Source organism: Pagrus pagrus (assembly GCF_965226575.1).
Source record: "Pagrus pagrus genome assembly, chromosome: 24".
Lineage (NCBI taxonomy): Eukaryota > Metazoa > Chordata > Actinopteri > Spariformes > Sparidae > Pagrus > Pagrus pagrus.
This window is the reverse complement of record NC_140206.1, coordinates 2,941,282-2,967,460: the sequence shown is the minus strand read 5'-3', so window position 1 is coordinate 2,967,460 and position 26,179 is coordinate 2,941,282. Positions and strand designations below refer to the sequence as shown.

General features: G+C 42.1%; 1 protein-coding gene across 2 annotated transcripts; it reads right to left on the bottom strand.

The window, feature by feature from the left end:
• Positions 1–306: 306 nt before the first annotated feature.
• On the bottom strand, positions 307–26,179 carry glsa (glutaminase a). Of its 2 annotated transcripts, none has more exons than XM_084347552.1 (18): positions 25,759–26,179; positions 15,117–15,207; positions 14,742–14,860; positions 11,936–12,065; positions 11,763–11,842; positions 10,800–10,963; positions 9,420–9,478; positions 5,864–5,896; positions 5,324–5,382; positions 5,115–5,181; positions 4,942–4,992; positions 4,617–4,793; positions 4,398–4,529; positions 4,054–4,146; positions 3,639–3,700; positions 3,486–3,562; positions 3,329–3,392; positions 307–2,918 (listed from the first exon to the last, which is right to left on the bottom strand). In XM_084347552.1, exons 1-18 carry the CDS (start codon positions 26,031–26,033, stop codon positions 2,771–2,773), a joined length of 1,881 nt encoding a protein of 626 aa, XP_084203678.1. In that variant the 5' UTR covers positions 26,034–26,179; the 3' UTR covers positions 307–2,770. The 2 variants fall into 2 exon arrangements, with proteins under 2 accessions (XP_084203678.1, XP_084203677.1); XM_084347551.1 differs by having other exon boundaries at positions 15,117–15,213; positions 25,759–26,178.

Here is a 26,179-nt window from a genome sequence, read left to right as displayed (position 1 = left end):
TGCTTCCACTCCTCAATCAGGAGTCAGTCTGCTCACCTGCACACAGGTGATCTGAATCACCTGCAATCAGTCCAAAACAAAGAACGATAGAGGGAACCAAGGATCGAACCTGTGACCTGGTTCGTCGGAAAAGTAGTGGCGACTTGGAAGACTGTAGCGGAGCTCAATGTGCTCCATCAACTGGGGAAATCCTTGGTCCTCTACTTTGGAAAATGGTTGGTCGTCAGGGGCAATCATCTCCATGGTTTTCTTTAGTCCTGCTTTCAATTAAACTCCCAACAAAAGCAACAAAACACAGACACCTGATTGATTTTTACACTTTTATTAAATGTTTGATCTGTGAATAAATATCTGAAGTGCTGCGACGCTCAGAAAACCGTCCGCCGTGAGCCGAAGCAGCATAAATATACATGAAGAAGAAACAGAACGACACCAAACACGTTACATTCAGAATACTTCAGTCGCAGCTGCACACAGACGTCACTTCATATGTACGACAGCTGAGTGAGCGGAGCTGCAGGTCGGGATCACTTCATGACAACTGAAAAGTCAAATCCATATTGCTGATTTTCGTCTTACAATCATCACACTTCTATTGCTAATTGTTGCATCAAATAGTTCAGGTTTGTGCTTCTTTTCTTTTAAATAATTTCAATCAAACTGAACGAACTGATCCCGACCTGAGGGAGAGAAACGTCGCACTAAGTTTGAACAAAATCGGACCGGATTGTTGATATCGCAGACGTCGATTGCCGGGTTCAGTTCGTACAGAAACAACATCCAAACTTCTGGAACGAAACAAACACTTCACAGACCCACGACTGTTCAAGTATGACAGATTCAAAAACAACAACAACAATCTGTCTGCGCTGTAAAGCTCCTTCGGTTTAGTTTTTAGTGTTTCAGTTCTGTCGTGGAGACAGACTGGACCTTCCTGAGTCCTCCGCTCGAACAAGTGTTCACATACAAACTTTCATGATTCATGTGATACATTACAGTCGACACATTTCTGCACAAAACTGTGATTTTAGGAAAGAAACGATAAAAGTGTTACAGCATGAAATGAGAGGAGGTGGTGCACTCAACCAAGGAAAATATTTTGGGTTTGTTGCGTAGATGAAGTCAGATTTCTGTAGATTCTTTAATCTTTTATCGAGGTTTCTGGCTCAAGCGAAGACTTTTGTCGTGAATTGGAAAGAAAATGTGTTTAGGTCATTTTCAATGAGTTAAATCAGCTGTTTTAGTGTTAATATTTCACTAAATTTAGATGTTTAGTGTTTCATATAAGACCACACAGTCCAATTTATTACCCACAGTGGTGGAAGCATCAAAGTATGATGGAAACCAGTCGGGACAATATTTATCTTTTGTTATAGCGCATGTTTTTATCAATATTTTCATAGACGTATATATCAGTAATTCTGACATAAACTGAATCAGCGGCTCTGGTTCACCAGTTTGGGACCATCGTTGGTTAGAAAAAGGATCAGAGAGCTTTTTATTGAAGCTACATGATACAAGATACATGAACAAGATTTTTACGGCTGCTTCATTCAATCAAACAGGAATATTCTGGATGTTTTAAGCGTCACTTTATAATAATTTTCCACATTTTTAGTATTTTTTACATCTTTATGATCTTTAAAGTTTCTAATGAAGTTCTGTGGGTTTGAGCAACGTTTGGCTGCACTGAACTGCATATTTTCTGTTGTTGAGTGAGTCTCCTTTGACAGAATATCTGATGTTTTGAACTTAAAATATGCAAAATAAAAGCATAAATCTAACTTATTATGAAAATGTTGGATCTTTACAGTAATCAAAGCTTCTGTCAGTGCTGGCAGTGTCACATCTGGTATACAAGCTGAACTTTGGCCGACTTCCTCACACTGTTTCCTCAAGTTACAATAAAATAATAAATATCAAATAAAACAGTTTAATGGTAAAAAATAAAAATCCAGTTTTTGGGGGGTAAAAAAAACCAAACAGCTATTAGATAGCAAAACAAAAGAAAACATTGTTTTTAAACTCATTTTCAGTTTAAAGCGACATAATGTAAATATTAATCATCTAAACCGTCGTGTTTTCGAGTTTTTTAGTGAAAGGGACGAGAACTTCCTGTTTCAGTGGGCTGATCGACTACAGAACTACAACTATACACCTGTACGTATTTACACTAATATCCATCTCACACACACACGCGCGCACACTCACACACACACACACACACACACACACGTACACACACTACATGAATGTACAGTTTATCTTAAACAGATAAATATCACACACACACACACACACACACCGAGTGTTTGGGGGAAGATACATTCCACCATGTTGTGATGATGAAGTGAGGAAGGTTTGTAACCGTCTTTCACTGACACTCCCTTCCTGTTTTTCAAAATAAAGTGAATTTCCCAGCCGCAGCCGCATTTCCCCAGCATTCAGCTGTGTGGCTGGTGGCGTCCTACAGAGCTACAGAGCTGATGGTTAAATACAGAAGGAGAACTGAAAGAAAAAGATCGTCCTCACTCAGTTTACATACATCGATATACAAAAACCAACAACATCTACTAACACGATGAGGAGCTTTTACTCTGGAGGGACGCTGGCTGCTCTAAAGGGAGTTTCTTTAGTGTTAACGTGATGTTTTATAGAGTTTCCTGTCTGACCTCTCTGGTTTAAGACCTTTTTCTCCCTCAGAGCGACTCGTCCTGGCTGATTTTCTTGAACATCAACCGTCCAGCTTCCTGTCTTGAGCCGTGTCTCGTCACAGCATCCCGTCCAGGTTCTTCTCTGCGTTCTGCTTGTCGGGGGTGGGTTCCTGAGGGCTGTACTTGTCGTGGTAGTCTCGGAGGATGGTCACCACGTCGTGGTGGCCGAAGTGGACCGCCTCGTCCATCGGTGTGTTTCCCCACCTGCAGCGGAGAGAGCAGTCAGAGCAGGGTAACCACTGACTGAAGCTGCTGTTAGCTAGTTAGCTCAGTTAGCTGTGCAGCTAGCAGGCCAGACTCTGAGTTTGGAGCACAGGAGCTTTGCACTGGGACGGGACTTTCCTCATATTCTGTGGATAATCTATAATTGTTTTATGTTTTCAACTCAAATTCTAACATGTTGCACCTTTAAAGCCAGTTGAACTACAACTAGAGGTTATTTTTATTATAAAATGATCTTAAGTAGTTTGTTTTGGCGTTTTTAATGACAAAGAAAAGCAGCAGCAGAAGATTTGATGTTTTTTAAGAAGCTGGATCCAGATGATGTTTGACCTTTTTGCTTGAAAAATTACTGACAGGATGAAAAGACCGGATGTGAATGCATTTCCTGTTACCTGTCTCTGGGAACTGGGTTGACTTTACAGGCCTCCAGCAGGAAGCGAACCACCTCGGCGTGTCCTGAAACACACACGGAAACACACACATCAGCTCCCTGAACACAAACACACTGATCATCAGACACATTAACGACGGTATCATCAGTGTTTTTACCCTCAGCAGCAGCCACATGCAGCGCCGTCCTGGAGTCGTAGTCCCTCTGCTCCATGTCCATGGAGGACAACGCAAACCTGGACAAGACGACAAACGTTAGGTTAAAAACGGCTTCCTCGGTAAGAGATGGGAAGACAAAGCGAGTTGGTTTACCTCCTCAGAGCTGAGACGTCTCCGGTGTAAGCAGCAAACAGCAGATTGATCACCGACTTCACCTGAAACACAACGACAAACACATTAAACTCCACAACATTAGAAAGACAAAAATCGAGTTTCTCCACTCAATACATGACAGTTTTTGTTGTCTGGTGTTACAGATATCTGCCACCAGATGGCACTGTGCATTAAAAAAGCTCCACACAAGGTCATTGATCCTCCAGGCCTCTGAGGACAGGAAGTGACGCAGACTGTCTGAAAAATGTTTTACTGCATTAAAGTGACGTTAAAGAGACTAAAAATAAACCTCCAGAGAGTGAAGATATCACATGATCTCTGCAGTTTGAAGACTTTAACAGGAGGAGGGTTGTAGGAGGAAGAGAAGGAGGAGGAGGATGTTGTCAGGACTCACCCTCTGGTCTCCTCCCTCCCTGCGAGGATCCAGTTTCTTAGCGAAGTGTCTCAGGTTGTCGTAGTTGTGAAAGTTACAGAGAGAAACCAGGTCCTGAAACAAGAGAATGAACTCATTCATGGACTCGTGTTGGTCGGGTGAAATTACTTCTATTAAAGTACTTTTTTTTGTAGTTTTAATATAATATTCTTCAAATATAAACAGAAGGAAAGTGAAACATGCAGCATCGATATCAAAACTAGTGTGTAGAAAACAGTTACATACTATATTTAAATAAAAAATAAAGCAAGAACCGCTGTGGAAGTTACAAAATGCTCAAAACTAAAATATAAGACAAGAGTCACCGTGCAGAACTGGATGCCTCTGACGCTGTTGCCCAGCTTGTCCAGTGGAGGAGACCAACACATGATGCCCATCACGTTTGGAACGACCAGCAGAATTCCTCCAGCGACACCGGATTTAGCCGGCAGACCGACCTGAAACAGAAGAAGAACGACGTGTCGATGAATAAAGTCCCAAATATTCCAGGAGTGATGTTGAAGTCCGATGAGCGAGATACTGACGTGGAAAGCGAACTGTCCGGAGAAGTCGTACATGCCGCAGGAATGCATCAGACTCAGAGTGTTTCGCACCGCCTCGGGGCTCAAGACGCGCTCGCCTGTGATTGGACAGAAGCCGCCGTTGGCCAGAGTGGCTGCCATGACGCTGGCGCTCTCACAGGTCACCTCGATGGAGCACAGCTGATGGAGACGCAGATCAAGAACGAACATCGATTATTACTTACTCGTATATATTATGTTATTTCATGAGGAGCTTAAAGGGACAACGACAACATTTCTTCTTCTTGTATCTTGAAGGAAATTTCTTTTGTTTCTGAGCTTTATGTACCTGGAAGTAGAAGTCGAGGATGGAGGTCATGTCTGTGCCCTCTGGAAAACACTGAAGGAACAAAAACACCGTCAATCTGTCGACTCACACAGCTGCTGCTTCTCTGCAACTTACAAATAACCTTCATCGTTTTAAAGGACAACATCAAATTATAATCTGTACTTTGACGTTACCTTCTTCTCCTTCAGGTAGTAGCCGATGGCAAAGTTTCTGTCTCCAGACTCTCGCTCCGACTGGAAACTGGGACGCAGAGAAGAAGAGGTTCATGACTCAGCTCAGGTTATATAAAACAAAGACTCAACTCAGTGAGACACAACTGTCCTTTAAACATTCATCTTAACATCGATGAGTTTGACCTGCGGTCATGTGTCGTTTGACTCACGTGGCGTTGCTGAAGCCGACGTACTCGTTTCCTGCCAGTTTGTTCATGAAGTTCATGACCTGCAGAGCACAGCAGCAGATGTTAACGACTCGCTAATGATCTATATCGACATTTTAAACAAAGTACTGACTGGATAAAATATCACAATGATACAGAAGTTGTTTTAAACAGGCAGTAACTAATTATTTTGGCCACTAGGGGGCAGCAGAAACAAGTCGTCAGAGCATCATTGACACATCAGCAGCAACAGATTAAAATAATCAGAAATCTACAGACGTCCAATATTCTCTCTCTTTTAGCTCTGTGTTTGGTCTCCTCCACCTCCTGAGGTCTCTTTAACTGCTAAATGCGCCACTATGATAAAAAACTGTGAAGATACTTTACAGATATTTTCTTTAAGTATTTCTTGATAAATCGTTTAATCAATTTATCTATAAAATGTCCGAAATAACGTGAAAATGCTTGTCGTTATTCCCTAATGTATATGTTGACCAACAGCCCAAAACCCAACACAACACACAACAACACAGTGATACTCACATAATCGAACTTCTCAGCGTTGCTTGCCCCTTGCTGAAACACAAACAGAACAAACACAGTATTAAAACTGAATCTCACCATTTAGGACTGAACATCAAACAGTGACCCATGTCATGACATTAGCACTACTATGTATGATCCATATCTCTATGATATTAAAACTACGACAGTGCAAGTTTACATCACTACGATTTGTAAATCAAAAGCTGAGCTCATCAGTCATGTGACCAAAACCAATCGATGAATTAAGATTAGAGGTGGGAGACTAGCTGGAGATGGAGGAGGAGGAGGTGAAGTAAAACAGTTAATCCACTCAGAGAAAACACGATCATGGAAAGTATCAAAGAAAAATATTTAAACTAAACGTGTTCCATCAAGATAAACTACAGTGACAGAAGTTTAACTACTGATCAGGTAACTGTCAGTCTACAGGTGTGTTTATGTGGAGTGTGTTTACAGCAGGTGAGTTAGTTTCATTTAAGGTGCGTTCACACTGCGAGCTGCACGATCAACAAGTCACGAGACGTCTTAAAGGGGCACTTATTATTATTATTATTGGGGTTATCTCAGCTAACAAACCAGAAAGCCTGAGTTACAAACTGGAGGTTTAGCATTTAAAATAAGTGCCATTTTAGGCAGACATAGTTCAACAAAAAGATGATATTTATTGCATGATTGGAAATGTAGGATCCAGTGTTTTTCTGTACATTTAAAATCTAAACCTCAGGATATTTTGACTTCTGTTGCTTCAGTCTTGTTAATCTATGTCCCGTGCACACCTCCAACTTCTCAGTGAAGTAACTAACTCCTTTTACCTCAATAACGTTGTCAGGTTCCCTGTTGGCAATCGGTTTAAATCAGAAATATTACCAAATATGTGTTTTGCTTTCAGAAAATATCCTCTGCCATCATCTCATCGGTCAACTCTCCTTATTCTTGTCACATGATAATTGAAATGTCACTCCTGCTACTCTGTTGCTGGCGATGTATGGGGGAAACACTTTCGGTTTGTAGTTTTAGCGTCTTTCATCCTAACTAAGTGTTGATAAAAAAAGAAAAATATGGTGGGCAAGTAATGTAATCGATGTAACACTGGTAACAGTGACTAACGCTGCTTAACTTTGATTTGTAGCGAGTCACGCCCAGCACGCATCAACCAATGTCTGGCTTCACTTTCAAGCTTCCTCTTGCTTCGTCACCGCTCGTCTGAACACACCGTAAAATATGTCTTCAAACATATAAAACCACAACTTGAACAACTCAGTTTGGGAGATTTGTGGCTTTAATTGTGACATTAATATAATTAAAAGTAATAGTGGTATAGTTATAAGTATACTGTACAGACTCGTTTGACATGTAGCTTGCAGTGTGAATACACATTTTTAGTTTATCATCTACAAGTAGAAACAGATTTTTTGAGGCGATTTTAATTAAGAGCGTCTCTACTGTAGTAACTCAAAAGGATGACTGATAGACAAACAGAATCAGTTAAAATCTGAAGAAATTAAAAACATTGAAATCAAAACAAAGAGGTCCTTCTCTACAGAAGAATGGAGTATGATATAAAACCAGTGTTTATAGCTGTACTGTTTATAATCCAGACGTATAAACAGTTTTGGAGAATGCAGGTGAAAAGTATAAAAAGCCACATTGAAACATTCATAAAACAGCCATGTGAAGGCTAAAAGCTTGTCACAAATCCAGACAAAAGAGGGGAAAAAATAATTAAAAAGGAAAAATTACCAACGTCATTGACCTGTTGCTGTGGTCATAATTTCCCAAAGATCCTAATGCTGTAAAATATGCAACAACACATAAAACCACACAACGAGCCTTGAAAAGGTAACATTGCAAATGAGTGTGAAATCTGAAGTGTAGATCTAGATTCAGAGAGGAGAGAGGAGGCGGGACACATGCACAGAGAACCTGGTTGGATCATCAGGATCAATGGATACGATCAACCTGCAGCTACACAAAATCTCAACAGTGATTGGTTGGGATTCAACAGGGGGGAGTGGGATTGGTTGACAGGGCAACTTTTCATATCAGGCGGGAATGATCGACTGTATCCGTCTTCTTTCTGATTAAACTACAAATCAAGAAAATTACTCAGTTGAGAGTTTTCCTGGTCGTCATTCCCGTTTGATGTGAACACAACTGGATGATTCCTCTGCTCATCCATTTATCCACAGCTAGTGTCATGTGAAATAAAAATAAATAAATCAAAGCTACTCTGAAGCTTTGTTGGTTTTGGACTGAAATGAAAACAAGGACAAAGACACAAGCCTTTTTTAACTACGTCCTCAGTTTCTCTCACAGCTGATGTACTGTTTGTGTTCTGAGCCCAATTGTAGGTCATTTTCTAAGATGAGGCTAAAACCTGCAGTCTGGTTTTACTCTTAAAATCCATTTGGCCAGTCAATAAGTCTGGTACTGAAATTGACCTGTTGCTAAAGCTATCATTGATGTAGCCTGTTGGAGCAGCTGATACTGTCAGTTTGCAACTAGCAGAGAATGAGTTGTATTGTGGGTTTTTTAAATATCTCTCCTGACAGTGTGTCTTAGTGATGGTTGAGTGTTGGTCAGGATGTTTTAAAGGCATGTATGAAGACTTGTACTGGTGTACTGGTTGTATGCAGAAATCTTCTCTATCAGTTTAGGATAAAATTGGATTTATGGTATTTACAGAAACATGTTGCATAACTGCATTAAGGGAGAAAACAATCTGATCTAAGGATAGGAATGTTAGCTGTTACAAAACTGTCCAAACTGAAGAATTTCCAAAGTTAGGACGGCATTGACCCCTGATCTAAATTCAAGGTCTGTATCACAAGACGATGAAGGTGTTGAACAACATGAACACCAGAATCTTCTGATTAAAAGGCTGCTCAAACCGTAACTGCTGGAGGAGCTACATGAAAGCTTGAAGCCTGTGGATCGTCTCGCTCTGCGTAATTAAACTGCTCATGGCTCTGCTGGGAAACCTTTGTGATCCTGACTGTTCGCTGGAGGAGCGACGGGTCAGACTCTCCGACAGTTTTAATTTTTTAATTGAGGCCTTAAATCAGCAGGTGGTGCTCTTGTGTCTCTAACGGCTCCCTGAGTGAGTGTGTGGCGGTCAGAGGAGGACGTTTAATGAAACACTCAGGTGGAGGAGCAGTTTCTCTGATTAAAGCTCGAAATGTGGCTGAGCCATCTCCGCCCACTCTGAAAACTGTGTGTGTGTGTGTGTGTGTGTGTGTGTGCAGGGTATCTGAGCGATGCTGCTTTCAACCAAATCCCCTTTCAGCATGATTATCTATAACCTTAATCTCTCCGTATACAGTAATCTGGCGGAAACACGTTCTCAAGACGATTATAATTCTATTTCATACAATTTCTCTGTCGACACGACTTTTTTTAGCTGCTGTTAGAAACAGAAACAACTAAAACAAATTTCAGGATTTTACTCTAAAATCACAGACAGTCATGAGGCCCTGAGCCCGATTTATTCTCTTGTATCAGTTTCCAAAATATAAACGACTTAATAATTAATGATGTGGTAAATGCAGCTTACCTTGATGAGGGAGGTACAGACGATAGCGCCAGCATTAACCATGGGGTTGTGTGGTTTATCTGTAGAGACAAAATAAAAGTTATTATCAGCAAAGAGAAATGTTTACATTTCTGTTCTGTAAATGTATGAAAACGAGAGCATTTTTAATTAAATAATGTCTCGTGTATATTTAAACATAAATATGAGAAGACTCCTCATGTCTGAATGTAGTTTTTACTCCATTCACCTGTAGTCTCTCTTATGTTCTGTAACACATGATGCTGGAGGTGAAAACACGTCCACTGAGTGAACATCAAGCTAACGAGGCAGGTAACTCCACAACAGTGTGTGGTGATAATAACCCACATCCCCTCTGTGTTTTAATCTTCTTATGCAACAGGCCAGAACAATGTTTAAAAAAAATACATCTAAAAATAAACAGCTGGAATATTTCCGCTGCCAGCCGAGTCCTTTGCTCTGTTAGATAACAACAAAGAGAGGAAACCTGGAAACTTTCTCACACCAGTCTCCATTCAAAAATACTATATTTTTACACAACCTGCAGCTGCACAGGAAGGACCGACACGTCCACACGCACGGTTCTGAACAACAAGTTCTTTGATTGACATTTAACGTATGTCATCGTTAATAATAACCTCCAAAAACAATGAATCCTACATTGCCCATGATGCACCTGGATAAGGCTTTCTGAAATAACCTTGATGACATCACTATGACCTGACGGAGGTCATGAGCTCAAGACATTATGCAACTGTTTATACAGGCTGCACTGATTTTAAAGTGTAAAGTTGGTAGAATGCTCCTTTAAAATCCTAAATCTCCATTAATAAGTCAACATTTTAAAAGAAAAATGAGATATTCTGCTTTTTTCCTCTCCTGTAGGGCTGAACATTATTTTTTATTATTGACTGTTTTTCCAAATAACTCTTCAGTTCAATGTTTGATCCAGAAAATGGCAGAAAATAAAGAAGAAGTTCAAGTCTCAAGTCTTTAAACCTTTAAAATCACCTTAAATGTCTGTTGAGACAGTTTAGTTTCAGGTTAAACTTCCTCCATCACTTCACCTGTTGACCTACAGGTGTTGCTGATTGGCTGATGAAAACAGATTTTCCAGGATTGACGTGAAATATAAAAACCTGCAGCGCTGTTTGAAAACTAAACGTTACAGAGCAGTCCCGGCTGGTTTCTACGGAGCCATGTGTGAGCAGCTTGTTGTATTTCCATGTTATATCATCTGTTACAGACGCCTCTCTGTTTTATTCTGCTGTGCTGCTGAAACCTCTCATTAACAATTTATCCCAGCTCCATAGCAACAGGCCTGGAGATGGATCCTCTTACAGCGAGTGTGTGTGTGTGTGTGTGAGCGGCTCGTTTCCTCACCGTCCTCGTTCAGGAAGAGCTTGTTGAACCGCAGGCCGCTCGGCTCTTTGCCGATGAAGCGGTGCACGTACTCCGTGCCGTGGTCGTGGACGGCGATGGCGTATTTCAGCGGCTTCACGCACGACTGCAGACAGAAGGGGACCTTGGTGTCGCCGACGGTGTGCCTGAGGAGGAGGCGGATATTTATCATACTAGAAATAAAGTTTACAGTTAGTTTGCTTCTTGTTAATTATCGCAGCTATTACAGATTTAAGTCTTTCGATGGAAATACTCGACAAACACCCAAAACGATAGCACAACACTAACATTTTGTACTTGTCTCGTCAATGAAAACAAAACATACTGTTAATAACACATTTAATAATCAAAGATCTATTTTCAGCTCGTCATCGTCTCGTCTTAGTCGCGAATAAAAGCTTGTTGACGAACACTGTTTTTTTAATTAAATCTACTTGGAAATCACTTGTTTCTGTTCCATGAGCCAAAGTCAACAGCTATAATCTGTGTACATCACAACTGCTTTTATTTTGTACTTGTTTACCAAAAACCAAAAGTTTTAATCCGAGGGGTAAATCAGCAGTTCAGCTGCCAGCTCTATTTTAAAAGTGTACTAAAACACATTGAACACTCTCACAGCCTCTGACTTCACATATTTAATGTGATGCCTCTTATTTTTCTGTGTCAGTGTCGAGTCTTGCTCTGCAAAGGGCTGTTTAAGTGAACTAGTTTGGATTTCTCAGCCAAACAGCCGACAGTTCTCTCACTGACGGCTGCTAATGAACGTCGAGTACCAGAGATTTCTGTCAGGAAAGGCGTGCAGCAAACAGGAGCACAGCAAAATAATTAATCAAAAGCTTGGATTTGATTTGTCGTGACCTTCTTTTTACATCCACTTTCGTAGAAAACTTTTTGAAAAAGAGTTTAAACTCCTGAATGAAGCATGAATCAGCAGGTCAGTCGTACCTCTGTCCATCGACGGTGCACAGAGCGACGGCCCACAGATCAGGGCTGAAACGGGCCAGCTGGGGAATATAGTCGGCCACCTACAGCAACACATAACACACAGAAATCATTAAAAAACACATTTTTGTAGTCAGGTTCATCACTTTTATCATGGCAGATGTAGGGTCACTCACCTGCCCTCCTGACATGTTTCTAGCGGTGTCATAAAGCTCGTCGATGTGGGCGCTGAAGGACTGGAAGTCCGGGATGACGAACTTCTTCCTGAAGGCCTGAGTCAGCAGGACGATGTTGCTCTGGACACATCTGAGACAGGAGAAAGAAAACTGGTGAGGCCTCCAGTTTAGACTCAGGGGAGCTGTTTCTATTGGTGAAGAGGTTGTAGTTAGTCTCCAGTGGACGTCTTTAACAAGTTTTGTTGTTTGCTTATTGTCTGCTCTCGTTTTCTAACTTTCTGTGGACAAAACTGGTGATAATGGTCCAAACTGATGTGATATTGTACATTTATTATTAAAAAATGTGAATTTGAAGGCAGGTTTGTGTTAACTGAGCGTGGTTCCCTTCTCGTCAACACTTTACTCATTAGATAGACGAGAGGTCTAAAGAAATGTGTGGTGTTGGCTCAGTACAGGTGATTATTAACTCTGCAGCTCACTTGTTTGGTGGTGAAAAGCCTCACAGAGCTTACAGTTAAGCCTAAAACTAACAGTGGCTTCAGACTCTTTATTCAGGGTCATAAATCTTCCCTCAACTGGTCCAGTTCTTCACACAGCAGCTGCCACTGAGAGACATCTGCTCCTGGATTTAAATATCATGTAATCAGTGCAGGAGGGTTTTCTTCTGGGAACCTGTTAGCAAACAGGTTTCTGCTTCACTGCCTTCACTCCCAGGATGAAATCTGTCTGCAGACTCAGCTGGTGCAAGTTTGTTTGAAACTGTGGTCCTCACTGCACCCCCACTAAATGCTGTCCAGATTTCTGTCCTGATCCTTTTTATCTGAGCGATTAAGGACCACAGATAGTAAACACACGACTCCCCATATCCAGGTGGTGGAAGCTGTGCCTCTCTGGTAGCAGAGAGATTTGTGGCTCAGCTATCTCCCTGCATACAACCCTGTGTAATCCCTGTAGCATAGGATCCCTGCACAGACAACACACGCTACGCTCACGTGCCTCCCTCTGTGAGCTCTATAAATAAGCCCGGGGAGCGGATGTGATGGATCCCAGCCAGGAGAGGCGGCGTCGGGGTCTGTTGGCTGAGGATTCAGCTCCCCGGTGAGCCGTCATATGCCCCGACTCGCCACGAAGCCGCTACGCAAGCTGTCACCCAGTTCTGTCTCAGCATCGTTTCCTCTGGGGGGCCAAACGGCAGCGGTGCTACTGTAGCGACCCGGGTCCATGTTGTTTTACTCCTCACACAGACGTGTTGGGTTTCCAGCTGTGGTTTCAAGGCAGCTCGTGGGGCAAATAAATGTGATTCATACTGGTGCTGTGTTAGAGTTTCCATCTAATTATAGTGAGCTATTTAGATAATCGATGATTCATTTTGAGTTATTTTTTTAAGGAAAAAAGTCAAAAATCTCTGATTCCATCTTGTTAAATGTGAATATCTTCAGTAAACTGAACATCTTTGTGTTGTGGACAAAACAAGACATTTGATTTGTCATCTTGGGCTTTAGGAAACACTAAACAACCTTGTAAATATGTGAAGAAAGGTTCAACGTCTCCAGAAGGAGCTGTGTGAAGTCTGATAAATGTCCCTGAGTCATGTCTGTTGAGTCAGCGTCGTTTTGAGCAACATGTTTGAAACTGAAACAAATCTGAAAGCTGCAGCTGACGCAGCACAACAAACCCTAATCTCTAGCTAAGCTGTCTGAAGTCAAATTGCATTGTGGGTAATGTAGGCCCCAGGAGGAGGAGTCCATTTAGTAAAAAGGATGATGCTGTTAGCGTTGGAGCTCAATAGTTTAAAGATTGAGACTTTTCTTTACTGACAAGCAGATTTCTCACCACCAGACGACTTCCTGCTGGAACGAGCGCGACAGTCAAACTGCTGCTCTGCCACACGAGTCTGTGGTTTCATAACAACTACTCTGTGTTTTACCGCACGCTCGCAACAGAATTGATTTGACCTTTGGTGTAGTTCAGTCAAAGGTCGCTCTGTGAGCTGGATTATGTCACTTGTTTCATCTTTTACTCTTCTATCAGTTCTATCAGAAAAACCACTGATCTGTCTTGTGTCTTCAACAGATGTTTAATGTTATCACCAGACGTGAAGATGTTGCAGTTTACACATTAAGACTGTGGGCGACCGTTAAAAACACCTCCTAAAACATGCTGGAGAACTAAAACCTTTTATTTCCCAGCCCCTGGAGCAGAGAGAAGCTTGAAATAAAGACCATTTAAGAGCTTAAGACTTTGGCGTTAACTGGAGGTTATTGCCTCTGCTCTAATGTTCATTAAAGAAAACACACTCCCGTTGCAGAAAGATTTGCAAAGCAATGTCTGGTCTGTCCTTCTCGTGGGAACATTAGTGAGGGTTGCTAATTTGCTTACAATCGTATCAGATAAAGGTCAGATGTTAATCTCACTTCTTCTCCGATATCACCCTAAACCTCACTACGGTCCTTCTCTCTGCAGACAGCCGGAGAGTCCTTTTGCAAATTGCTTTGTGGAGGTTTCTTTGTTTCTTCCTCTTGAGTGAATCCTGCAGGATGAAAACCTCAATAACATTCAAACTGAGGAGTGATGAATAATTAACGACGCGCAGTAACCCTTTTCTGCTGCAGGGACGTGCAGAGGACTCTGACCAGCATTAATAATTCTTTTAATAGACTCTGATGAAAGATTGATGCTGATAGTAAAAGGTGGAACAGCAGCAGGATATTACTTAAAAAGATAAATACAATCTTCTGAGTTTTATACCTTGGAAAAATCAACGTATCTCCTTGGTTACACATGAAGGGTTCAAGTAAAAACCTACTTTTTGAAGAGGTGTCGGTCGAGCGCCCCGTCAGACGTCGTCTTCACAGTCACCTTCAGCATCTCCATACATTCTTTCAGCCGAGGGTCTCCTGTGCGAAGCCCCGTGGATTTAAGAGCCTGCAGAGAGAGAGAGGAGAGGGAACACGATGATTAGGACAGGCCTGACAACAAATCAATGAAGCTACGAGCCGTGAACTGAGACTCCTGAAGAGCCTCACAAGAGGAGTTATCCTGCTCATAATTCAACCAGGAGACATTCGCTGCCTCAAGTGTGCTATAAATCCTCCAGTATAGGCCTCTTCTGTTTCTTTTATAAGAAACTAGTGATTACAAACATTAATCCTCGGTGATGTTTCCTGTTTTGAGGACTCACTGTGGTGAATTTGTGTGCAGGGATTTTCTCCTGGCCCTCTGCGATGGTGTAGAAGAGCAGGTCCTCCAGGCTGGGCAGGATGCCTGCCTTCCTTCTCCTGCAGGAAACAGACAGAGAAAAACACACAGACAGAAAAAGTGAGAAAAATAAGCCGACCGTTAGGTGGAAACTTGGAGGGGAAACTGCAGCAGAGGGAGGAGAAGAAAAAGCTTTTTGACTGCAAGGAGAAGCTGTGAGTAATATTAAAATACTGCACTGGAAAACATTACGTTACGCTGACCTTATTCAGTTCATAACCAGGGGAAACGACTCGCTCTGTGCAGGTGTTTTCCACAGGTTAATGCGCTGAGATAAGGCCACTGTAGTGTAAACTGTTTGCTGTCTACTTGCTAGAACACCAGCCAGGAATGATTTTAAAAAAGCTGATTAAATGACCCAGAGTGAAACTCTCTTTTTGCATTTATTCTGGATAAATCCCGGGGACAGGAGCAGCAACATAAAGACCAGAAAGACAACAAATACTTCATGACGAGCAACCCAGTCTGCCAGAGAGGTGTCGCTGCCTTACAGGCATCTTCGTCCACGCCGAGTGCGAGGTGACGGTGTCGCTGCAATTCAGCCGAATAAAAGCACAATCTGGTATATTGTGATGACTGGGCCTTAACTGTGGCAGCTGTGACGCCCCTGGCACATCAGTGCAGTGTTGTTCAGTGGCAGAGAAACGACCACCAGCCTCAGACTGAATGACGGTGCAGTCTGCACTGTGGTCGGTAAAACACCCTGAAATAAAGCTCCAAGCAACAGCATCACCAAGTCAACGGAGGTGTGATCATTTCTTCTGGAGCTGAGGGAGCAGGGAGGTGTGAGCGCTACACAATCATCGCCACAGCTGAACTCTGAGCAGGATCAGACTGTCACACTTTATTTTATTGTTTATAACGCTCATGAGAAAGAGAGTGTCCGCGGTTTAAAGTCTGTTTTATTTGTGATTAGCAGGATTTCATTCTAATTCAAAAAGAAGTTCATCCAATCACCTGCCAAATATTTTTTGAAAGTGTCTTCTCTTTTTCTAGCCAGTTAGCACACATGGCCCCTCAGACGTTGGCCGTTACGTTGGAAAGACGTATTATGAGTAACCAACATGGCTAAATGGTGGACGTGGACACACATGTTGCTTTGTGCTCACACGGCAGTGAGGTTCACTGTGAGTCATCTGCTAACATGCTCACAGGCCTCTCATTGTGCTCGATGGGCACTTCACATTTAATTTTGAAACCACTGAATGTGTTTATTATCTCCAGTCTTTGTCCTGCTGCAGTCCCGTAATATGCAGCTGCAATAACCTTTGTTCCCCACGGTGATCAGTGAGTTAATTAACTTTATCTTCGCAGCATCTGACGAATGCTGTAATGTCGCGTGTCGGCCTGGCTGGTGTTCTGAGCTTCAGCACTAAGTCGTCTCTGGGAGGAAAGTTAGTAGCGTGTCAGGAGGCAGACGGGGCGAGCAGCTCACAGCAGGCTCTCTGCTATGATTCATATCAACACCAAATTGGATTTGTGCAAAGCTCTGGGTGCCCAGGCGCACGCTGTCCTGCAATGCATCATGGGGCACGGGCCTGTGCGCTAGGAGAGGATGTCTGAAGGTAAAGCTTTAGTTGGCAGGTGGCTCCTCGCAGCAGCCGACCAGACATAAAGCTGAGTTTGCGTCCTTGGAGACATGAGAGCAGAAATCTACCAGTTTGTCACGTCAGCCTGAGCAGGAACAGGGTTTCCTCTGGAGTTATTCAGGAGCAGCGAGCCATCAGGAAATGTGCATGACAACCATAAAGAGGTCAACTGAAGCTGGAGATTTTCATACATTAATCAAGTCCTGAACCATTTTTCTGGATTGTGGCTTTTTCCTTTCTTGTGTTCAGACAAGAGGATTATTCTATGTTTTACATTACTGCCAACAAATCCCAGGAAAAGACCAAAAAATGTCTTTTAAGCCATCATTAAAATGTTTCCTGGACCACTGTGAAGAATAACCAGAGGAAACACTGAGACCAGGTCTTTGACCGTCACTTTTTTTGCACTGACAGGTCCACTCAGAGTCAAACGTCAGAAATTCAGAGGGAGAAAATTGGGATTCAAGCCAGGGAAACAAAATAAACTGCTCTGTCTCACTGCAACAGTCATGTTAACTCCAATTTATTAAAACTTCAGCGCTGTTCCTTTACTCATCAGATGTTTTCAGGGTTTTATACTGTGTGTTAAATAAGGTTTGGTGATTGTTGCATTTTTCCGAAGTCATTGGTCACTTATTTTCTGTTTCCATCCGCTATCTGCATGTACTGTTTCCAAAAGCCCCGTCGCTACATGACCTGACAACAACAACCTCCAAGCTCGCAGCCTACACGCTGAAACAGCAATCTGTTCGCTAAGCGCACGAATGTAAACAAGCTAGCAGCTGTTACCTTTCCTTTTCTTTGTCAGCCCTTTTGATGAAATAATCTCGCAGCTGTGGGTGTCTGAATGACTTCTCTTAACTTTCTTAGTCTAATACATAAACAAAATAAACTCACAGGATATCAAGAAAATAAATATTCTTCTAAATTAAACACGAAGAATGAAAGTTTCTTTTACCAAACTAAAACGAGCTTAACTGCCTCGTTAACTCGTTAACTACATGTGAAAATATTGTGGCTCAACACTGTGTTTTCTTTCACTCGTTCTTCAGAGGGAGATTAAATCAAATCAGCAAAATAAAATGACATAAATCACCAAAGAAACCCAACAAGCAATGGACTTGATAGCCAATATATTTGTCCAATCAGCAAACCATGATGTCAAACTTACATCCTGACTTTAATTATCGTGAGAGGAGCTTTCTCCGAGAGGAAACCTGAATTTCTGACTGTACGACTCGTGTGGAGCGCCAAAAAGTTTAAAAATACAGTTAAGAAGTCTCATGTACTCCGGACAGGGGTGGGCGATCTGGACAACAAGTAATATCATGACCTAAGATCTAAATTGGCGTGATTGGCGTGGATCTGCTGGTCAATGAGGCTCCGTGAGGTTTGGTAAACAGAAGCCGATTGTGGACGTCTTTAAGATCTAACATCATCAGATCGCCCGCCCCTGACTCTGGATTATCATGTTGCTGCGTCTTTACAGAACCTGCAACCTTTTCCATTAATCGTTAGCGAGCTCTGATCTCATTAATGAAGATGCCTGCTGGTGAGGAAGGAATACACATCAGAGAGAGTGTGTGTGAGGAGGGAGGGAGGGAGGGACGGATGGGAGGACGGAGGTGAGGTAGGAGGGAGGGGCTTCAAGCGCAGCCGCTGGGAGGAAGTGAGGTAATTTCAAGGTAAAAGCGTTCATCGGCTTTCCGCAGAAAACCTCTACTTCTACTGGAAGACAGATTGTTCAAAAAAACATCTAAAACTAAAATAAAAAATAGAAACATACTTACAAATGCAAAGCAAGCAGATCAACAACAGGGAGAGAGTGTGCAGAGGGAATAATACTGAATTAGTAACAGTGAAAATGCCATTTACAGAACAATATGAACACTGAAGCAAACACACAAAATGTACCAAATATTCACATCGTTCATTAACGTTAAAGTGCTGCGTCACACAGACAGAGCTGCAGCGATTAATCGATTACGTTTGGTGCCAGTTTGAGTCCAGATCGTCTGAGTGCAGCTTCTTAAATGTGAATATGTTCTGGTTCTGACAGCAAACTGAATATCTTTGTGGACAAAACAAGAAAAACACTTTTCTGACATTTTCTCGACCAAACAACTAATCGATTAATCCAGAAAGTAATCAACACATAAATAAATACAAGATTAAAACATGGTTAACAATGGCGCTGTGTCATAAACCTGAAAGAAAATCACGTTATTTGATGAATCAAAGAATCGTAATATGCAACAATAAGAAGCAGCGGCTCGTTCAGTATCCAAAAATAAACATTAAGCTAACTTAAATCCAGTGTGCCTGATTAATAATAACCACCCAGCGACACCCACTCACCCTTACAGTCAATATGAGACTGCTATGAAATAATACTGAAGCAGTATCCTTGTTCAGTTAATGAGGTCTGTGAGAGAAGAGTTCACCTCTGGGAGCATCATCACCACCAGGTTAGAGGTGTCCACTGAACATCTGGACCGGCCTCATTAATCTACCTCAGCCGCTCTCATTAGCGCTCTCCTGCCTCCCTCGCTGTGTGTTTTTAAAGGTCAGCGGTGATTCAACACACACAGTTTGCCCAGAGAGGGGAAAATAACTCGCTGTACTGTAGATCCGTTGTAGAGAAACTGAGGCGTTTTATGTTATTCAGTCAAAACCAGGCTGTGAACAGAGAAGCTAGCTGTGCCTTTTCTGTAGAACGATCGCAGTCTTCTCGATGTAAATTTGTTCCCAGGTTTGTTTATATAACTCCAGTCTGTGGTTAGGTTTAGGCAACAAAATCTCTGTGGTTGAGGTTAGAAAAATATATTTTCAGTTCGTGAAACATACTTGGCAATTAATCTGTAGGATTCACTTTGGTTACGGTCGGGAAAGAAACTACGGACTAAAATTGACACTTTGTGCCAATGTACTCGATTCGGGACGATCTTGTTGGGACAAGACACTAAAGTGAATTTCTGAAAAAGTGTGAATCAGGATTATAAGGGCTGCACGATGTTTTTTATGACATTTGTTGGGGTCTTCACCAAAAAAAACATGTTTTCTTACATGTGGAGAAGAAGATTTGTAGGACGGGGTCGCTGTAGCTCTACAGTACTTCTTTATAATGATGTTTCTCATGTATATAATTAATAATTGTGCAGCCCGGTCAATAATTTGGATGTTTTGTCACAGGTGAGGACGCTGACAGCTGAACGGAGGTCGGCGCTGGTGTCCTTCTTCCGCCCCACTGATGTCTCCTATCTGCTGTGATGCTGGGGTTATAAAGTTTTTAACTGCGGACGGCCAAATATGATTTGTTTAGAGCGGTTTGGGTCATTCTTCTACAGCATGATGCCAATTATTGTCTGTTTCCAGCTCCTCCAGTTTGATGGTTTGCTGTGTTTTTTAAAGTTTTGAGTCATCGTGAGTTTAAAATGTTTGAGTTTTGGACAATAAAAGATATTTGAGGACATTTCTTTCGTCATTTTAAAGACCAAGCAATCAGACTAATGGAGGAATTTGACCGAATACCTGGCAGATTTATCAGTGAAGAAAATATGTGATATGTGATAAGTTTCCGGATAACTCTGCTTTAGATTATGTTATTTCATTTTTCTTTGACACACTGTGAGACTGGCTCATATTGGCGCTCCGTGGTCAGCGTCTGATAGAGTCGTCTGCAGTGTCTGCTGTATTTATTCGACCCGATCGATGCTGCTGGTCTCACTGCCTCACAGATGTCATGACAAATCGCTGTGGAGGGTGGAGGCAGACGTTAAAGTGGCAGCGTTGAGAGGCGGCGCTGCACAAATCAATCTGTGCGAGTGACTCATCTTCTCCTGGAGGCCCTGACAACTGCTGGGCAGCACGCCAGCTTCCAGGCTTTGGTGCAAAAAAACTGTGGATAGATGATGTGGGCGGGATAAGCTCCCCTGCATTACAAACACTTTTAACCCCATATCAGCCGGAGCACAGCCTCGGGACCAGACTGGAGTCGAGGCGGAACGCTGTCGGGGCCCTCGGGACCTCAAACGCCCCGTCCTGGATATTATATTTAACAGATTTATTCTCGTTGTTCTGGTCTGATTTAGTGACTCTTAACCCTCGTTATTCTTCATGTCTGCTGCCACAGCTGTGTGGGAGAGTCCTCTGCTGATTGAGGATGGACCAAGTCATCTGTTGATCAATTTTTGGATTTGTCAATGAATGTTTGTTTATTAAATGTGATTATTTATTCAAATGAACCCTGAGAACATCGAACATAATACTTTGTCTTTGTCTACACTTAATGTTTGACAATTTTTTTTTAGGTTGAATACCTAAAGATATCCAAGAGAAAACAGACAAAAAGCAGCAAATTCTCACATTAGAGAAGCTGTAACCAGAGGAATGTTGACATTTTTGCTTGATAAACATGATAAATTGATTTTCAAACCTACACACGACCCAACATCACATACGCACCCGACCTCCTTAATTCAAGCCAGAAGACTAAATGCCTCAGCAGGGTGTCCACATGATGTGATGACTCACTGCCTTCCACAAGCTGAGAATGAACAGCCAGTGTGTTTCTCAACAGTGGTTGAGGGTCTTGTTCAGACTGCCAGCACAAATCTGCTTTTCAGCGAATCAAGATTGATTTTAGGAAGTTAAGACGGCGAAAAACACACATAAAAAGCCATTTTTGGTTAAAAGGACTCTCCAGACACTCAAATAGGACCGAGACTGAGTGTCTTCTCCGTCACTTGCAAAGATGAAAACAAGAGGTGTCTTCCTTTTAGTCCGACGCTTGTCAGAGCTAACGTTGAGCTAATGTCTGCTAGGCCTAGCTTGACTTTTAGCTCACCCTTCTTCTTCATCCAGTAGCTCTCGATGTTATAACGTACTCAGGCTTGAGGTTACGTTAACGAGCTAGCTCTATGAATCCCTCACACTCTAGCCCAAAGCTCCTCAGACCAGAGGGTCACACCATCTCCTCCTGGCTAGCAGCGACGTGATCTGTGGCTGCGTTCACTCCTAATGCGTCCACACTGGAAAGCTGCGTCACCAGCGTATGTAGTTACTGACGGCTGAAAACAAATCTGATTTGTCTGCAGTGTGAACAAATGTTGTTCCTCCTTGCTGCTGATGATTTCTCAAACACTGATCTTTACTGCTAGCAGAACAAGCTGAGACTGAGATTAACCTCCGGGGGAAACTAGATGTTGCTGAACACCAGTCAGCTGAGCAGAGTGACTGCCTAAACATGGCCGACCGCTTAAGCAAATTGTCCATGAATGGAAACAAATGGGACAACGTGGGCCTGCGGGGGCAATGAGGCATTTTATTACCATAGAAACTCTCTGAAGGGAGGATCCAGGCTGGCGTGGTGGCTGCTGGCACAGCTGCTCTGAATGTTAAACCAAGGAAACTGACACTAACATCTTTATTTGGACTTAACGTGCTTCAGCAGCTAACGTTTATACTAGAATAACTCCAAACCCTGTCTAATACATCCCCAATAACCAGATTACTGAGGGAGATCCAGCTCCAGCTGGATTGATTCAGTCCAGATTGTGAAGTATGCGAGGCATGCAGAGTCACTGTCGGAGGAAGCATCGCATCACATACCAGACAGATTTCCATCTCATTAAAATAAAGCACACATCAGACTGGATGCAGGGAGAATACTAACACAACCACAGACCAACCAGGGCCCAGAACATGAATAATCATCTGTAGTACCTGTCAGGGAAGTCGAGGATATCTGGTTTCACACGTCAGGCTTCAAAATGGAAGAAGGATGCTTGTAAAAACGTTCAGATTCGTGCCAGCAAACAACGAGCTGGCAAGTAGGAACTGAAGTATGTCAGAAGCCGATATGAATATTGTATTTCATGACCAAAACCAGTCTTTGGTTCAAGCTTCTCACATGTGAGGATTTGCAGCTTTTCTTTATTCTATCTATTTTTTATTTGGGACTGTTGAGCAGCCTGAAGATACAATCTTGGACATTTTTCACCATTTTCTGGCTTTTTTATGGACGAAACAATAAAATAACGAGAGCCTGAATGATATAGCAGTATGGGAATATTTTGCTCCCTAATATTTGGCATCGGTCAAGCTCTAAAAATAAGATTTAGATGACTGACTGATTGAATAATAACGTTGCAGCCCTGATGGTACAACAACAAGTTACTGGTTTGATCTTGCAGAAATGTCAGTGTTGCACCTTTATTCCTGTTAGCAATCATATACATTAGTTGCTAAGAAATTAAAGTGTGTTATTGGGTGTAAAAAGTTAGTCTGGTTGTTCGAAATGCTTCTGCTGTTTCACAACTAAATAAGTTTGTATTTTGTGATTTCTACTCAGAAATGAAGGCTCACTCTCGATTATTCAATTGGTGGTTTGGTCTATAAAATGTCAGTAAATGATGAAAAGTGTCGATCAAGATTACGTCCTCAAATGTCTTGTTTTGTCCTCAAAACAAAGATAATCAGTTTACTGTCATAGAGGAGGAGTTTGGGATTCGTGTAACCTGTGAACATCCTCCTGTACATCACGATGCAGCAGTCTGTGTTTGAGTCAACGTGCTGCACAAACAGTCTCAGAGCTACATAAAAAAAATCATTAAGTGACGTCGGTGTGTTTTAAGTGGAATCAGGAGGCTTTATGTTTTGGTGTTTGTGGTCATTAAATGCTTTCACTGAGAGGACTCATCCTCTCTCACTGCTTCCTCCTGTTGAACAATCACCTCTGTCACACACTCAATTACAGCCTTATCGCTCGGCTAACAACACGGCAATAAAACACTGATAACGACGATGTAATAATGCTCCAAATGACACTTGAATGTCAACAAAGGCCTCTAAATCATTCTGCTTATCAGACACGTCAGCTGAAATCTGTGGCTGATTGTTCTGATGGCAGAATATCAACTTATTGAACATTAAAACCTGATTATCTATCGTTTATTATCGTATAGAGCTGTGATATCATGCTGCTTTCAGCCCCTCAAACATGGAGATTTCCTGCTTTTCTCTGTTTTATATCATATTAGGCTGAATAACTTTGAGTTACGGGTTGACAAAACAAGTCATTAAAAAGGCATCAGCTTCAGTTGCAGCCCATCATCCTATTAAAGCACATTAACCTCATTATGTGTCAACTAATTGAACGACGACTCGGGCAGGATCAGGTTATCAGTTTGTTCTTGCAGATTTTCTCTCATATTCTGTTCTTCTTTTACCATATTTGCTTGTTAAAGCATCACAAATACCAAACCAGCACTCCAAAATATCAAAACAAGACATTCAAAGACGTCACTTACGACTTTGATGAACTGGGACAGACGTCTTCTCGACTCTCTGACATTTAAATCACTTCTTAAAACACACTTGCTTTGATGTGAAGTCGCCCTTTTAAACTGACTCTTCATCTTTCTATCTTTTCACTGCTCTTAGTCTATTTATGTTTAATTCCTTCATGTGATGTCTTTTTCTTTCTGTCCTTTTCTGCTTGTATTTGTTAATTTTCAATCTATTTATCATGTGATGTCGTCTTCTTATCGTCCTCCTACTTCTTTTTCTGGGATTTTGCCCGTTTACGCCTTTTACTTGTAATGACTCATGTTATCTTTTTGTGTTTTTACATTTTCTGTTCAGTCTTCTTGTGTTTACTCACCTTAGACTAGACTTTCTTGTGTTTGGCTTGTCTTAGTCTTGCTTTTACTCATTTCTCGAGCAAAAGTATTATTTCAGAGACAAACAATTAACCGATTAATCTAGAAAATAATGAAAATGATTGCTAGTTGTGGCACCAAAACACTACCTGCTGGTTTCAGTCTTGTAATTGCACAGATTTACTGAACTTTTCTTCGCCATTTTGAGTGGAAATCTGTGTTATTCGGGGCTGTTGATGGGAATTAGTGAATAAAATCTGGTTTCTGTTGATTCCTGACACTCATGCCATTTGATTAATACATTACATCACTAATTAGAAATAACCTTTAGATGTTTTTCTAGATCCAGTGATGACTGACCTTCATTAGACATTGAGTCGAGGCTTGCTCTGCCTGCAGGGTGCATCAAACTAACCAAAGCAGACACATATTTTATTTTTGCAGTTATATTATCGTTATCAAAGGTAAGAGGAGCTGGTAACAGATTACTGAATCTGTGAGTTTAACCTGCTGGACTGTGGATGAACGCTTCTTGCTGCTCGTCACGATACCTGGAAAGCTGCACATGCATGCTTCCATTTTCGGACATAAGATAATTTACACCCTTTTTTTCCTCTTTTTTACATCCACAAAAGTTCAATGACAACCACTTCTCTTACAGACACTCGTTAACATTACAACTATATGTGAATGCTGTTGAAATAATGATGATATAATATGTTTTTACAGCCACATAGCTATCACGCCCTGGTTGCTAACTACGGGCGCGCACTCAGCTGTTCGCCGGGTCATCCCTGAGCTGACCTCCGCCGGTGAGCGAGGTGTCACCGGCCGCTTCTGGCTGTGTTCCCCCTCCACTACAGCCACGACGAGCCTTGTTAGCTTAAACCCGCACAGCTACATCGGTTGGTTGGTTAGCTGGCTGGCTAGCTCGTCTATCCAACTGTACATAATCTGAGCTAGCTAGTTAACAGCTAGCCTCTTTACGTGGTACGCTTGTAGACCCTCAACGCCGAACTACGTTGAAAAAAATCTACAACTTGATTCTAAAGTTAAAAGATAAATGAAGTAAATAAATACATTTAATAAGAAGTTAACATTAAGAGTCACTCTTTAAATCGGCATTTATTCTGCGTGAAAAAAATAAATGTATCACAATGAAAAATAAAATTTAAAGAATGGCTCCCAGGTGTCGTCAGCTTTCCATCCAAGATAATCGCTCCACTAAATTGTCGGTTTTTCCTATGGGGTTCGGCCATCAGTAGAGCTAGCGGCTAACATCTTCCCACAGACCTGGAGGGTTAACGTTACTCACTTTTCTGCCGCAGAGTCCTTGGAAGCCTCATTTTGGCCGTCACCTTTGGAGCAATAGCTTCTCACGGTGTGCCTCCTGGTGAGGTGCGGCGGGGCTCTCCACCCGGCAAAAGCCTTCCCTCTGCCCGGCGACCTCCCATCCGAAGCAGCGCTGCTGCTGCTGAAGCAGGCGGAGGCTGCAGGTGCCGCGTTCACACCGACTCTACCTGTCAACGGACGCTTCAGCTGGGTCTGAAATAACTCCTTGAGCGCTACCGTTGACCGAAAATGTAACATTTCAATCCCGAAGAGAAGAGTATCCGGATGGTGTAAGTGCAGTAAAGCCGAGCGGAGAGAAACAGGGACTATCGGGCTCAGCTCCTGGTGACAGTGTCGGCGGTCCTCGGTCGAGTAACGGTCCTCCGGTGACTCAACACACAAGC

Excerpts from the sequence above, each read along its gene's own strand:
- glsa (XM_084347551.1), bottom strand. The coding sequence starts at position 26,033 with ATGTTACATTTTCGGTCAACGGTAGCGCTCAAGGAGTTATTTCAGACC. Across the intron at positions 15,214-25,758 it reads AAGGACTCTGCGGCAGAAAA|GAGAAGGAAGGCAGGCATCC; the intron begins GTGAGTAACGTT and ends TGTTTCCTGCAG. Across the intron at positions 3,701-4,053 it reads GGGAGGGAGGAGACCAGAGG|GTGAAGTCGGTGATCAATCT; the intron begins GTGAGTCCTGAC and ends GTTGTGTTTCAG.